The 16307-nt window shown below is 45.2% G+C and overlaps 1 protein-coding gene across 1 annotated transcript in view; it reads right to left on the bottom strand.

The window, feature by feature from the left end:
- The window catches only part of USP10 (ubiquitin specific peptidase 10), a 66853-nt gene that overhangs the window by 1823 nt on the left and 48723 nt on the right, over nucleotides 1–16307 (bottom strand). Inside the window, exons 5-13 of the mRNA XM_032488191.1 lie at nucleotides 14044–14135; nucleotides 13428–13537; nucleotides 12943–12998; nucleotides 12609–12712; nucleotides 10145–10244; nucleotides 9242–9419; nucleotides 6565–6730; nucleotides 3599–3743; nucleotides 2434–2499 (exon numbers count right to left, since the gene is read on the bottom strand). Coding sequence (XP_032344082.1) covers nucleotides 2434–2499; nucleotides 3599–3743; nucleotides 6565–6730; nucleotides 9242–9419; nucleotides 10145–10244; nucleotides 12609–12712; nucleotides 12943–12998; nucleotides 13428–13537; nucleotides 14044–14135 — 1017 coding nt within the window. The remainder of the gene's footprint in view (nucleotides 1–2433; nucleotides 2500–3598; nucleotides 3744–6564; nucleotides 6731–9241; nucleotides 9420–10144; nucleotides 10245–12608; nucleotides 12713–12942; nucleotides 12999–13427; nucleotides 13538–14043; nucleotides 14136–16307) is intronic.

Below are 16307 nucleotides of genomic sequence, written 5' to 3'. Positions count from 1 at the left end.
ATACCACTTGTTATTTACTTTTTAAAAAAATCCTGTACCCTACACAAGAAGCCCGAGTCAAAGGCCTAAAACAAACCTAACTGTTGAAAGACACACCACCTTCCCCCTCTATGAAGACGAGGGGCCGGGGGCGGCCCTGCCAGCAGCAGACGTGCGCCTGTGAGACGGAAACGGTCTCTAGGGAGACTCTGGGGCGGAGGACGGCAGTGCGGCTGTGGTGAACCGTGCACTACCGGGAGTGGCATGAAGGACGGTCACCTGGAGAGGGACAGCCTAAATTTCAACCATGAACACGCCTCAACATCACTGTGCTCTGGCCACAGCCAGCACTCTGAGGAAGGTCAGACTCACTCTGAGCCAGTGACCTGGGCGGGTGAGGGAGTGACAGCGGTGGCCTCAGTCTCTGGACAGACCCAGGCTCTGCACAAAGAGGCCTGTGTGCTGGGGTTCAGCGGATACTGTGGCCCACCCACCAATAACAAACAGGACTAGTCACACAGGGACAAGAAGACTGTAGGGCCATCAGGTGAGAAACCGGCAATGGGAACAACACAAGGTCATGGCTTCAACTCGTGCTGCAGGCCACGACGATGGAGAAGCTGCCACAGGGCAACAGGGGCCCTGACACCAGCGTGTCCCTCTGACCTCAAATCCAGCTGGGGGCTTCTGCCCTGGATCTTCACTTTCAAGACCTAACTGACATGGATGAGAGGGTTTTCTAAGTGACCAGGTCAGTAGTATTTAAGGGACCTGTGGGTTTAACTGATGTGTGTTTCCTACAAGATGCTTCACTCTAAACATTCAGGAGAAGAGCTCTCCACACGTACTTCAGGTTTCTCAAGTAACTAACATGGTGACATGTCCAAGCTCCTGTCACAGGCATAGAATTGAGAACCAGAGTTTTCAAAAAGCTCACACGTGTTTTCTTTGCCCCATAATCAGAATCACTTTTTAAAAGTACCTCTTTACTCACATTTTACAGAAAATTGCAACCAATCCAGTGACCTTATTTCTCAGATGAGAAGACTCTCGGTGAGGACTGGGGGTGCAGGCAGGGGAGTGCACACTCACACCAGGGCCCTTGGACCAGGAGACAAGGACTTCCTAAACTTTGCCCCTAACATCACCTTCCCCGGCGAGGCCCCAAGGGAGGAGAGCTGCAGGGAGACCCAAAGAAATACTTTATCCCCCGGGACCTCAGTGCCAAATCCCTAGCTGGACACTGGGACCCATCTGGTCTCAGAGGCAGGCTGCAGGCTGCAGAGCCTGGGCATCAGCCGAGGCCTCAGAGCTTCCAGCCCAAGGTGGGTCCAGGGGAGGCTGGACACATCCTGACAATGCGGTGCCCATCAGGTCCCAGCAGGTTGGGACGAGGCTGTGATCAGCCACCTCAGGGAGAAGAGAAAGTTGCAGGAAGAGTACTGGTGGGAAGAAAGAGCTGGCTGGACCCAAACTCTAATGTGGCACCGAATTCATCCATTGACAGTGCCCACGCAGTCCACTATCCTAAAACCTCAGCAGTGGGCCAAGGGCAGGAATATGCAGCCCTGCTCTACCACTTAAGGGTGAATGCTCCCCTATGAGTGTCAGTTTATTCTTTTATACAATGTGGATACCTCCACTTACCTCTCAGGACAGATGAAGGAACAGAGGAGATACTACATAAAAAGTATCCAGTAAAAAAGTTCAACAAATGTGTGAAGGTCAATGAAGAACAGTGTCATTTAAAATTACAAACAGGCTCACTGGAGGCAACACCAGAGGTGATAGAGAAGCTAGAAAATTCTAATAAAAACAGCCAGAAAAGCAAACACAATTGTTGCAAACACCAACTCTTAAAAGACATACAAAGCTTTGTTCAAAAAGCGTAACAGATTCAAGCTGTAAAAGAGAAAGAGGCTGGAGGAAGGAGAGAAGGCGCAGGAGACAAGCTGGTTCCCAAAGGAGCCCAGCCAGGAGACAGGAGGTCTCAGGGCCCCCAGTTCTGGGACTGAGGAGCCCCCATGCTGGGCCACCATCTCATGTATACCTAGCGGCACCACACAGGGAGGACAAGGTGGATGCCAGTCTGGCCTCGCTGGGGCCACTCCGCGGCACTGTCACCCCATAGGCACCACGACTGCAGCTGGGAAGGTTCACACTGTCAAAGTGCCAGCCTGCCAACCTCACTCCTCTGACTCAAAGACAAAGAATCCTGCTAACGAGGTCTTAGGTTGAGCTGAGCTTACAGCTAAGAGCATATTGTCAAATTCCAAACACATCAAATTTTAGGTAAAACACACATTTTCAAATGATTTCCTGACTTACAAAGACCACAGAGATACCAAAAATCTATTCTCTATGTTAAGCAGTATCATAGCAAAATTGTGCCTGAGTATAAACCCTTTTTATCATTGCTTTAATAGGGAAGTAATGTTACACAAATTTACTTACCTGCAAATAGCCTATAGGTTCTGTGGCATTTAAAATTCTTATTTTTAACACCTGGAGAAAGCAGTTCTGAAAAACAAAATATCAATAGCTTCAATCTATAAAAGCACTTACAGAAGGGCCTCACAGAAACAAACGGTAATCCATCCAGGGGACCAGAGTGACCCAACAGAATTCCATCCCTTTTTCTGCATAAAAACTGAGCCCCAGCGAAATCCAAGTGTGCACTATAGCAGTGCATGTCACCAGCAACCCACCCAATCAGAGGGACAGGAGCAATACCCTGAGCCTCTTCAGCTCCTGCTAGAAACTCTTTACAAGCAGATGTTCTAAAAAAACAGGAGAAAGCTGCCCACTTGAAAACAACAAAACAAAACAAAACAAAGCAGCCTTGGAAAGCCTAAGATTTAAAATGTTCTATATGTGAGTCAGACCACAACACTTCTATTAACAGTAAGATCGTTTCTGCAAAGACTAGGCTGCTAGTCATGCAGCCGGGGTGACTGGGACATCCTTCACCCTTGATGCAGGTGGGTTTCCTCTTTGCAGAGGTGCCAGGTGAATCCCGGAGGAGCTCTAGTCCACTCCATGATCCAGGCTATCCCACCGCACCCAGCATCCTCACTTAGGTCATTTCTCTAGAAAGCATCTGAGGTGGCAGCTGACATAAAAATACATGTAACAAATAAAGACAAGCTAATAAGACCAGTCTGAAAAAATCATACACGTCAATCCACCCAGATGGTTAACCTAGGGGTGCGGGAAGATGTAGGACACCTGCTGGGCTCAGTTTTTGCTCCATACTTTTGGACATCCATGCAAAACAGAACAATCCAGAACAAGATTCTCAGCTGGTCCACACAGCTGTTAATACTTAGTATAAGGTAAGTTATTCATCTATAAAATTTCTATTTTTTATAACATTTTTCTCACCTAGTAATAAGTTCACATGGTTTATTCTTTTTTGCCTTTATTTTTAAAAGTCCATTTTAATGAGAATTTTAAGATAAAGCCTATTAAAAGTCATGAAATTTAAAACAAAACAAAACAAAGTCACGATAGGGAATTTCCTGAATCTTGACATTACACAGAAATGCTGAAGCATCAAGGGCTCACTGATTTCCAGAGTACTGTCACTGTAAACGCTTGTACTTTAAATATTCATTACCTTTACTAATTTCCAAGTCCACAGGATACTCAATGTTTTTGATAAGCTTCTGGCATCCACCCGTCTTCTCATAAACAAATCGTTTCAGATGCAGGACAAGAACAGGAGGGAGTTTCTCCAGAGTCACTCTTCGACTGATCTCAACCTGAGACACAAAGCACCCAAGACAAGAGCGTCTCACCCCAGGCAGCAGGCTCCATGGCCACTGCCCACTCAAAGGCTCTAAGTTCCGGGGCAGCGCTTCTGAAACCTTCCCAAGTCACAGGGTCTTTTGAGAGCTACAGACATTTTTCTTTAAAAAAAAAAAAACGCACATATCCCTTTAAACACCACTGCAGAGGATCCCTTAGGTCCCTGGGCCAAGTTAAGAACCTTTGTTCCACTGGCATAAAAATTAAAAAGCTAACTTAGTAATACCTTGAATTGCTTATTTTTAATAACTCTCACAGTATTGATAAAACTAAGGCCAAAGTGTTTCTTGAATTAGATGCTTTAAACAACCCTAAAGCTGTTTAGTCTAACCATTAGTTCTGTAAGTTTTGGTTTTATCAACTGAAAATGCCTCTTAAGTACTCTCACAGGTCTAACGAATGCTTTTTATTAAAATGCATCTTCACAAACAATACTTAACTCTTTTATTTACTGTTCTCTGTACTTATAAACTATTGGTGCTTCCTGTATTTATATGAAAAATACTTTCTGTAGAAATATATGTTAAAAGTGACAACTCAAAACACAGTGGCATATTTAAAAAAATACCCAGAAAGCTTTCAGAGGACTTTATACATATTTGGTTGAAGGTGTCTGAGGGGTGCCAGGCGTGGAAGCAAGCCTAGTGGTTACCACTGCTGGGGTTTATTAAGTTTATAGACCCTTCTACACCTGTCTTCCCATCAAGACTCTGTAGTCCAGTGCCTCACACCCAACAATAATTTGCGAGTGAATAAAAAGTGTGACTACAGCTCCACATTAAATCAGCAATGGTGATGAAAAGACTCCAGCTTTCTCACCTGTGAAATGAGAGTCTGACTACAGCACCCCTAGACGGTTTCTCGGGGCTAGCAACCTGTGACTCTGCTAAGTGGCTTATCTGAAATTCTTAACTATGTGTTCTGGGTTTCCAGATGTATCAAGGCACACTTTCTAATCACCCAAAAAAATCCAGACCTTTTTTATACAGCTACTGTTTTGTATAATCAAATTTCCCGTGGATATTCATGTGTTCCCATAGGAAAAAAAAATTTGACCTAAAAATACAGTAAAATTAAATTTGGTACTTTAAAAAGTAAATTAAAAAAAAAATCACATTCCAGAAAACATGTGACTTGCGCTTCACAGACAGCTGTACAAGATGTCCAAAATTCTCCTTCCTCAAACCCCTGCCTTCCTAGTGTTCCTGACACTACAGCAGTCACGAAGCTAGAACAAGTCAGCATCCTTCTCTGCCATCTTCAAGGTTCGACCAAAATGCCACCTCTTTCTTGAATTCTTCCTGCTATCTAGAATAAACCACCTTTTCCTCACCACTCTCTGACCACTGGCCAACAACCACAACCACCACCTCCATCAGCACATGCCCCACCCTGCCCATCCCCAAAAGGCAGTTTAACTGCAGCAAGAGCCAAAGAGGGAGACAGACATGTCACCAGAGGCCTTCCTGGTAGCCCAGGGAAAGGCTGACCGCCTCCCCCAGGACCAGTGGCCACGGACTCAGGAAGCCAGCTCCAAGGGAGGTGCCAGAAGAGCAGCAGAGCCACAGGACAGCAGCGCCACCACTGGAATGACAGCTGCCCCAGTGCCCAGTCCCCACAGCCTCGTACATAATCTGGTCACGCTAACTGAGCTCCAAGAGTAGGTACCTCCTATCCCTTCTCTTCCAACAGGTCCCACCACCAGACTCAGCTTTTTCTCTAAGCCACCTGCCAAGACTCTGCTCCAGCTCCCGCTACTCTCATTGTCTGAACAAAAGTGCCCACAAGAAGCAATCAGAAAGCCTGGTGGAGGATTAGGCATAACTTCTACAGATCCCCCAAGAGGCTGGCCTGACCGATCCAAAGTAGGAGCACCCAGGAGAGCTGAAGGTCTCCGTGCCCAGCCTTTGCTCTTCCTCACGTGCAGCAGGAGCTGCAAGGCAAGGGCCAGGTTTCTGTGCTGGGCTCTGGCTCACCATGTGGCCACTACACACGACCATGTAAATCAAGCTTCAAAGGAATACTCCCAACCGTCAAAGCACTGTCCTAACTAGCCTGCATCCACCTCCCTGACACACTTTATGAATTCACTGCCACAATCTAAGGTACAGAACAGAGAAGATACTCTCTACTGCAGCAGAGGAAACGGGCACAGACTGGCACATCTGGACAGCCAGCAACTAATGAGCTCTCAGGGTGCAGAGTATCGTCCGTCTCTCCTGACGGAGCTGGCAGGTATACTTCCTCTTGGCTCCTGAAGACAGGAAGACTCAAAGAGTTAACCTTTTTCAAATCAAATCAAAGAATAATAGCCACCAAAACAATTACCTTCTATTTCTCAGTGTCCCTGAAGATCTACAACCAAATGCAAACCAGACATGTTTAGAGTATCTTTTATATCCTAACTAATCTCATGAAACTGTCCTCTGTTATATCAGGAACGTAAATCAGCTACTGGGCCTGTTAGAGGTAGATTGTGTGGGGCCATGACTAGATTTGCCAGAAAACGAAATGCAGCCCAGGATAAAGAACCCAAAAGATCACGACCACGTTACATGACTTAGAGCCAAAGGAGGCTCTGAGGATCATCTGTTTCTACCATTTCATTTTAAAAATCATTTCATTCTAAAAATGTGGAAGCTTTCAGTCCAAAAAAGTTAAGCAACCAATTTAAGAGGCAGAGCACAAACCCACTCTCTTCATTCCTGATCCCGTGCTCCCTCCCTCACAGCAGAGTGTCTCAGGAGAGAGGCTCAAGACCAACTGTGAACACACCTCTTGTTTGGTTTTTGTGGTGTAACCTTGGACAGACTCTCTCGCCACCAGGCTCTCCAACGCGTCCTGGACTGTGCGGATCTTGTCGGACTGGATATCCAACTGCAATGTGAAGAACGGCTGCAGGGTGGCGGACTCTTTTGAACTCTGCTGGTAAACCACAGACCTGAGGACAGAAACACACCACATCTAACAGCTGCCGTCCCTCTCCGGAAGGTCATCCAGCAGGACAAGAGGACCCAGCACTGCAAGAAGGAGCATTCAGGATCACTGTCAGAGACCAGCAAGGACAGGACAGCCAAAGTACATGGAATTTAAAAGTAATTCTGCTCAATACCACCTTGAACATATTTCTAGCAACTCAATCCACCAGTTGATAATTTTCCTGCTTAAGAGCTCTGGAAGAAGGCCTTTTTCATCTGCCAAACGCCTTCACCTCCACACTTTATTTAATGCACCAGTTACTAAAGGTGATGATCTTGCCACAGCATCAAAAACAAGACACTTTTCATTTTCTCAAAGTATCACAGCCTGTTCTAATAAAAGGAAAGAAACCGCAAAGTAAAGAGTACTTCTGATGGCATTTTCCCCCTATGAGAACGACTTACAGAAGAAGGGGAGCAGGGTGTGCGCCACGGGCAGGCAGCCACCACCGTCAAAGAGGCTGCCAGCTCGGCCTTGTTTTCTTAGCTGGTTTTTCATTTCATTTTTCTTTTCCTAAGTTTTACTGAGTAAAAATGTGTGTTCAGCCCATTTCTCATTTAGCCTCAGCAAGGAGACGTGCCAGATTCTGTTTTTGCAGTCTGCGCAAACTAGTTTACACACGGGGTAAAGGGGGTGGACAGGTATTCAGACCCGACAAGGCGGCTGCCGTGAAGAATAAGGGAGCAGTTTTCCCGCCAGGGTTTCACCCTCACTCGCTGCTTTCTTGACACACAGGATGGGGAGCACTTCCAGGCCACTTCTGAAAAGGAAGACTGAGTGAGGGCCATTCCCTCTGTTCCAAAGCAGTGATTAAAGTTGGCGAAGAAATGAAGAGATGGACCTTTCATCTCAAAGGGCCTGGATTTAATCAAAAGGATGGAAAAGGTAGAGAAAGTGCTGTTGGTCTTTCTGGAGAAACTGAAAGCCCACTGGAAATGGGTGAATTTTAGGAGAAAAACCTTTCAGCTGGTCTTAATAAAGAATCATGCTTAATGGTGACCACTATACACAGAAAAGAAGTCCCTAAATTATAGGAAGTAGTTCCTTATCTTTGCTTTACTGCTTTTCAAAAACAGACAGGAACCAATTTCAATACAAAGTGCCCACAGAGGGTGAGGCTATAGGGCCGCAGCAGAGACATTTGGGGCAAGCTAGAAATTTCTCTGAAGTGGATTCTGGGTTTTCCCACTGGTTATTCTCAAATTTGGGATCTTTGAGTATGGTGACCACTGGTGGCCTTGCAATTCTAATGCTGCACCTGCATACAAACATGGAGCTCTTGTCACACCCACTGGGGGTGCCTTCCTTCCTCCCCCACCCTCAGTGAGCACCCCGAGATGCAAGCAGCAGGCTGCTGGTCTAATGAACAGCCAAGGGCACAGATAGCCTCCTCTCACCACGGTTCACAACCTGGACCCCTGGAACCCTCTCCCTAAAGAGCCCATCCCGAGGAAATGTATCTGGCAAAAACAAGTTACAATGGCAGTGGTGGGGCTAGGTGTCCCCCAGAGCACACCTGACCAGACGCTCCAGACCAGAAAGGGACTGCGGAGTCAGAGCACAGAGAGGACTGTTCCAGGTCACGTGCCGGCAGGACTGGCTTCTAGCCCAGTCCCACAAACATCGCCGACCAGCTGGTGAGACGGTCGGCAGATTTTCTGAGGTTTTTACTAGCCTGTTGAAAGGCACTAAGTCTAAGCTGTTTTAGAGCAGAGAGATTAACTTTCAGTGCCTTCATGAGGGCGTTACATCTTTAAAATACATAGCATTTGGGACAACGAAAGGCTAAGAGTTTCACTTTAAAAATACAAAAACAAAAAAACCACTCTAGTAGGCTATGCTCTGAGGCTTTTAGAAGAAATGCTGTAATGAGGTCCTCCCAGACTCTGGATGAGTAAACCCCACTGGAGCTGGAGCAAGTTCTACTGAGTTCCACATCATGGTGGTAGTGAATGTTTCTAATGTAAATAAATAAAAATCTTCTAGAAGGTTTTCATGGGTGAGCCAAAAGCAGCTGGTTTAAGGGAACTGGGGCAGAGGTGCTGCCCAGGTGCGCCAGGCAGTCAAGTGTCCTTTATGTAAAAATATCTCCCTCCTCATTCCCTTAACTTCCTAGCTCACTTGGGTCCAGCGCCTAGAACTCCTCCAATCAGATACACAAATTTCTTTTCCTAACAAAAGGTGCATTTCAATTAACCTGTCCTGCCCTCCCCAGCTGCCTGTGAGCAGCCAGACAGATGGAGGGCGGGGGCATGGAGGAGCCCACTGTGGCAGGCACGCCAGGGGACAATGCTCTCTGCAGGAACATGACCTGGAAGGAGCATCAGCAAGTCTAAGAAAGAGCAGGCACAGAGTAAAGGTAAACCATCAAGTCCAAAATTTCTCAGGACAAATCTCACACTCCACCCCCTCCAGCAAGATGGCAAAATCCTGAGAAAGGCAAATGCTAAATTATTCCAGAAAAGCATAAAACCTGATGTGTCCACCAAAAATGCCAGTGATCGGGGTCTGAACAAAGTCCGCCTGGCGAGTGACCGAAGTCTTATTTCTGGGGCCCACTTGCTCCCATTCGTCCTCACTTCCTTCGCCTGGTTCTTCCTGCTCTTCTTCATTCACCGAGTGGCTTTTGGGTCCATTGGAAACAGTAAGTTCTGAAAAGTAGACAGTCTGCTTAGACTACTATTTATAAGAAGAGCAAAAAATAAAAATAAACCACCTATGCAGATACGTCAACTGGAGCTTTAAAAATGAAATCATGGTGTGCTCTACACTGAGGACAAAGGCACTACGTGGACTGTACTGGGTCCCTGCGAGCGTGACCATGGGAGGACTCAAGTTGGCCAGGGGGCAGGTAACACTGTGTAACTGCAGTCAGGATCCCTGATTTGCTAAGGGACTCTGGTCAAGTAGGAGAGTTACCCTTAACTCAGGAGACGCATGATTTACCATTTAAGGGTGAACTGTCCTCTGCAACCTAGTTTTGAATCATCTGGGGGAAAATGTTGCGGGGGGGGGGGAGGGGATAAATAAGGACAATGTGGTAACAACTGCAGAATCCAGAGGTTATACAGGTATTCATCAAACTATTCTTTCAGCTTTTCTGTATGTTTAATTATTTTCCTAATTAAAGACTGAAGGGAAAAAAGCAGAGGTTCTGGACAAATTTTTAAATACCCAAAAGTAATATTCTCAATGGTAACAACAGCAGTGTAAAAGTAACTAGTTATCTTAGTGAGCAAATAAGTGATTTCTGAAGGGCAAGTGACTGTTGGGGAAAAGGCAACTTAATATATGAGTGTATATGTAACATTTATTTTAAAATAACTCTTCAGAAAATGTTCTCACACAATTTTGCAGCAAGTACACAGTAACCTACTTTCATTATTTGGTGAGAGAAGTTTCTTTAGGTTCAACATTTCCTCGTGAAGTCCATTTAAAATGAAGCCTAAGTACTCCTCAGCATCTTCCTGTCGACCCTGCAAAGGTCAAATATGATCAGATTAACTTTAACCGATTACTATCCAAGGCCTGCACGGAATATATTATCTGCATATTCAAACTGTGCCTTCTCTTAAATTTTCAATAAGATGTAACATATGGTGTTTCCCAAAAATCACATGAATTTTTCTTTGGACAGCTGAGATGGGCAGAGGAGGGAGGACTGGGGTGGAGGAGGGTGGCTAGAGAGACTAAACACTTATCTCTAAGTAACAGAGCTAACAGGGATTTTTAAAATTACACTTTCCTGTATTTTCGAAATTTTCTACAATAAACATACATTACCATTATAATTTTTTAAAAGTTTCAAGTAAGCTGCTTTTTTGTTTAAACGAAGCAGAAAGACAAGAACTAGATGTCTAGGCCACCTCACTGCACAACCCCAGGGGATGTCGTTCACACTGTAAGTTGTACAATTAGCAGCCCTGCATGTCTCCTTCTGTTTTTTCGAGGATGGGCAACCACAGGGAACAGGACACAAATCATATGTGAAAAAATACTGATTTAGAGTTAGCTGCCTGTTTTATACACATAGTAGTATAATCATTCGTAGATGAATCACACAATATAGTCACATAATAGTCCTACAATCTTACATTGGTTAAGTTTAATCATATAATTTATCATGTTCAGTTCATATTTCATTCTTTGGAGCATAACGTGTGTTCCAAAGAACTGCACATTCTTCTGCTTGTGGTCTCTGAGTAGATTTGTTTGCTCCAAATGGAACTGTGGATATGGACAGCCGTTCTTTGGTGTGAGGTGCTCTGTGTATATGTGGGAAAGGGCAGAAGCTGGCACCACCCAAGACACAGAAAACAGTTAACAGTGCTGGGAACGGCCTGCTTGCCAGGTTGGTCCTTGGCTGGCATCTGGGAACTTGGATTTCGGGAGGGTTCACACCATTCCAAGAACTGAGAAGGGAGTGTGCCTAAATTGTTTATGCTGAGCACTGGCTTTCCCGCTAGGAGTCTGGAATTTGGGCTTGTGTAAGATAGAGGGTGCCTATGTGACCAGTCCCAAATAAAACCCTTGGACTCTGAGTCTCTAAGGAGCGTCCCTGGTAGACCACATTTCACACGTGCATTCAGTCTGGTGCGGGAGGAGTAAAGTGAGTCCCGTGTGGCCGCGCCTGGAGAGGAGTCTCGAGGTTTCCTCAGACGCAGCCCAAGTCTCTACTCTGTGCTGACTCCGCTTTGTGTCCCTGTGCTGTACTGAATCAGAACTGATAACTGCTTCTGAGTCCTCTGAGACCTTCGAGCAAGTCACCAAAGCTGAGGGTGGATTTGCAAACCCCAATCCAGACAATAGTAATACAACTGAAAGACACAGGATTTCAGTGCTGCTCAACCACAGGAAGTCCCCTGAGCTGCACCTCGGCTCCGCCTGAGCTGGGTGGCCCTCCACGGGCTTCTAAAGCAGCTGTACACACATCCATCCTGGTACTTGCCTTGTCTGTTTCCTAATGTTATAGCTTGAACTCCCCTGACGGAGTATTATTTCCCATTACCTGCGAAACGTAAATTCTGAGCTTAACTCCTGAAGAGCCTCCCTGGTGGGATCAGGTACTGCACTGCCCTTGGCATTCACCTTTCTTCAAACAACATTACTTTGTTTAACTGAATTTTCTTGACTATTTTCCTAAATAATTTCCCTAAGCATCGTTTCAATGACCTGTACTGACTCATCACAAACTCTGTTCAGAATAAAAAAACCTCTCCAGTTAACTGTGCAAAAGGAGCCTCTGCTTTACTCTCAATGGCTGTCAGGGCCCTTCACAGGACCTCCTTGGCCCCTGGCCCCATGCCCTCAGTAGCCAAGTGTAGTGGTGAAAACGTAGGTAAGAGTATAAAGGACCCCGGTGCAGGATAAGCCACCACAGCACATGAGCGTGACAGACGGCAGCTCTCCTGAGGGCCGCCACTGTCCCCAGCCCACCACCGTCCCCAGCCCACCACCCTGCCATCCTGAAAGGCAGCCCGTGCACTGGGTAAAGAGCTGACTAGGCTGCCAGGCTCTGCCATTTATTAGCTAAGACCCTGGACAATGACTTCACTTTTCTCAAATGTAACATGCAGACAATAATCACAGTTTATTCACAGGGTTAAATACATTAATGTATGGCACGAACTTACAGCAGCAGTCGGTGCACAGAAAATGACAGTTGTCCCTGACTGCGATGGCTTTCATCCTACTCTTTAATTCATCCCAGCAACCTCCAGAACAAGCCCAGATCCAGTGAACACCCACTTAATCACCGCACTTCAAGCAGAGGGCAAGCACTGAATAAGCAACAGTTAAGGCACAAACTTCACACTGGCTACGTGACGGCAGTCCCAAACCTTTTCAGACAGGCTCGACTTGATAACTGTCAGGAGTCTATAAATATATGTGGGTTCAAAGGCAGCTCCAGGGCGGATATCCCTCACGATTTTATCCCCGAGAGCTGCAACGGAAACAGGACACAAATTTACATAACTAAATGAAGTCTTAAAAAAATGATGAAAAGCAGAATCATCAAAACCCCGCCCACCCCAACCCATGTCAAGAATAACACTGCCATAGCAACCTCTATGTAAAAAGACATTTTCTTTCCAGCAAGACTGATCAAAGTCAGCCATCTGACTTGATAACTTCCAATATGAAATGGAATCAGAAGATCTCGTTTTTACTCACCTTGTCTGGGTTTTGGAGGTACTGGCATATTAGTAAACTCATTCATTAGCCGAACACTAAACATGGAGGGAAAAAATGTTAAGTAGCACATTTCTACAGAAAGACATACTTTTACTGAAAAGCCTTGATGGCTAAGTAGAACATTATTAACTAGTGTGAAGATAGCAAACATCAGATAACCAATACTACAACAGCTGGTGAGTTCTTAAATCTTTTCGATAGAAGTTTTGGGTATATTTTAAGTGATATAAACTGGTAAACACTAAAAATTTATTCAACTGACTCTAAAGAATACAGATAAAACAATGCTCCAATTCCATTTCTGGTTAACTTCCATACAAAATCATGAACAGTAAATTCTTTAACAAATAGAATTAAAGGACTCATTTGCAAAAACAGAATCAAGAGCTTCACTAAGCTATTTGAATCTAATTACCAGAGGGGAAGAAGCCCACCCCTTCCCACAGTTTTAGCACCTTACTTACAAGCTATCTATCATGGGTGTGGATGTACAAGGCCTTTGCACTTTTGAATACAGAGGAATGAACTTCATCAGGTGATACATCGGAGGGCAAGCAACCAATGCCTGCAGTGTCTAAGTGACAGCAGTAAGGAAGCGTAAAGGAAATGAAACAGGCACTCCAAGTTGTTGAAAGGAACGCCAAACACATGAGCACACAAAACTAAATAAATCAAGAACACTGAACGACTTAGATATGCAAACACAAAAAGGGAATAAACCAAATAATCTCAGGGATAACTTGCCTTGTGATAGCCAAGAAATTTATATACAAGAATCTGATTCAACCAAGATAATCAATTAATACAAGATTTCCAGTTGTAAGGGGTCACTCTGCCCTATTATTCGGGACCATTTTAATGAGAATAAAACTTGCCTGATTCTGATTCTGTCAGTCACACAGGTCAACAAATCACCTCCATTTTTTCGGTCAGGAATAACCCCGTTTATACGCAGTAAGGAACCAAGGTTTTGGATTCACAATGTGGAGCAGATGCCCACAGAAGCTGAACTAAGTGGAATGTGCCCAGGAAGAGAAAGCTGTAGAAAGCCAGACTTGGGGCAGCATCTGAGAAGGATACAGCATTAATGTAGCACCAGTTTCCTTTATTGATCAGCCCACGGGGTTGCAGTGACACTGGCTTGTGTATCAGGGTCACGTTCTCCAGTAACTCTGCGAGGGAAGAAGCACAGGGAAGACGTTAACAGCGTCTGGTGGACAACTCTCTGGCTCCACTCTGGGAGCGTGAACCCCATCAGTGAAGCACACATCCAAACAGAAGGCATCCTGTGCAAAAACTTTGTTCTGTTCAACATCATGTAATTATTTAACGACTGAAATTTTAAAAAATATTTCCCCCCAAACACCAACATTTATTTACCTTCCTGTGGTAATATAACTAGGGAGCACAAGAATCGTTTTAAAAAGAAACAGAGAAGGCTTAAAAAACAACACAACAGTATTAGGAAACAGATTAAAAAGACCAGCTACAAAGATGTGGACGTGCAGGACCCATCTCGTTCACGTCTGAGTGCCCAGCACACGACAGCAGGTGCTCAGGGGCTGTTCAGCGAGTGGCAACCCTCCTTCTAGAAACAGTTGTCTCCTACTAACACTAAATTATATTTCTCATCAGAAGTCCCATTTAGGGACTGTGTGTACACTAGAACCCCTGATTCCATTTAGAAACAAGCTTCACTATCCTCAGATTCATCTTTTGACATTGTTCAGAGTCTTAAGATAACTGTGAATGCCATCTTTATACAATCAATGTTTTAATGCTTTAAATAATTAAGTCCTTTAAACATCCCCCCAACCCAGAAATGCTTTAAAACAAGAGGTCTCCCAATGTCCCTTATGAATTGTGTAACAGAGATAGCTACATTATTTATGGACACCTTCTACACTTGACAAGTGCCGCACTTCCTCCTCAGTAATCCAGGAGAACCACCACCACCCCCTTTCCACCAAGAGGAAATTGAGGCTCACAGTTAACTAGCTCGCCTATGATCACGCAGGAGCCAGGCAACACAGGCAGCAACTGAAATCCATGATCTGTGACCACACTACACTGCCTCCCTTAATGTTTAAACCTGTATACCAGGGAGCACACGTGGTAGGTATTAGCATTCATCCAAGGCATCACTTAAACCAAAGAAACTTCTCTTCTCTAAAAACACAGCTGGAACTGACAGGTGGCCCCAGACTTAAGCACTGAAGAAATTAATTTGCAAGATTCTAATGTCAACACACACACCTCCCTCTCTCCTGTAACGGTAAATGCTTTCTTCTAATTGAGGAAGCGTAAGAATAACTTCCCCATTTATTATAAAATGCCGCATTACAGACTCAAGAGAACGCAATGAAATCTTTCAACAGGTAACGGGCTCCACTTCAAAACCCTTTTACTCTAAGGTTTCAGATGCTAATTTTCCCCACAAGCTAAAGATCTTCTACTTACAACAGATTTTTACATTTGTCTTTCAGCCATTTTTCACAAAAGCCCATACTTCCCAATGCATGCCAAAGAATGGTGATTATTCAACATAATTACTCTACCAAAAAATCTGAGTTTTCAAATAAGCATCAGTCCCCAATCAACACTCCAGCTTGACATCTGTGAATCTGCCATACATGGTCTTTTTATGTCTAAAAACAATTATTTCTTACACAATCGTGAAACTCAAAGCCACCTGTCTTCCCAGCACGAGGACCTCAGATAAATGACACACTGCCACTTGCTAAGTCCTGCCTGGCACCAGGTCCTGCAGGCACAGAGGTGACCGAGGCGGTGTCCCTGCTGCAGGAGAGCCTGCAGACCAGTGAGGAAGGGATGACATAGGGCAGACTAAGCTAAAGGGGGGGTCCGTGGAGGAATACTCCACCCAACCCAAGGACTGGAGAAACATGGCATGGCCAGGGGTCTGTGACGGCAAACGGCACCAGAAGAATGTCTCCAGCTGGGGTGCTGATGTCTTCCACCCAGAGGAGAAATGCGACAGGTAGGTGGGTTCTTTTTTGTTCTGTGCAGTGACGAGAGGATGAATTCATTTTTACAGTTTCAGATAAGAGGCACTCATGTGACACCAATAAAGAGTACACTGACATCACAGGCCAGCAAGTGACATGTCTCTACTCACATGTGGACACAGGACCCTGCAGCTCAGGGCCTGAATTGTACATTCTGACAGCAAAGGGTCAGAAGTAGAACCCAATGTCCCAGTGACATGCTGAGGACAAGTGGTGGTGGCAGAAGCAGGTTCAAGAGCCTCAAGGAGGGATGCAGAGTGGAGAGTGCTCATGCAGGCTCCTCTGGCCAGAGGCCCAGCTAAGGAGCGAGCCAGG

This window comes from Camelus ferus, chromosome 9 (genome assembly GCF_009834535.1).
Source record: "Camelus ferus isolate YT-003-E chromosome 9, BCGSAC_Cfer_1.0, whole genome shotgun sequence".
Classification (NCBI taxonomy): Eukaryota; Metazoa; Chordata; class Mammalia; order Artiodactyla; family Camelidae; genus Camelus; species Camelus ferus.
Note: the sequence above shows the minus strand (reverse complement) of the source record. Positions and strands in the feature narration are given on the sequence as shown.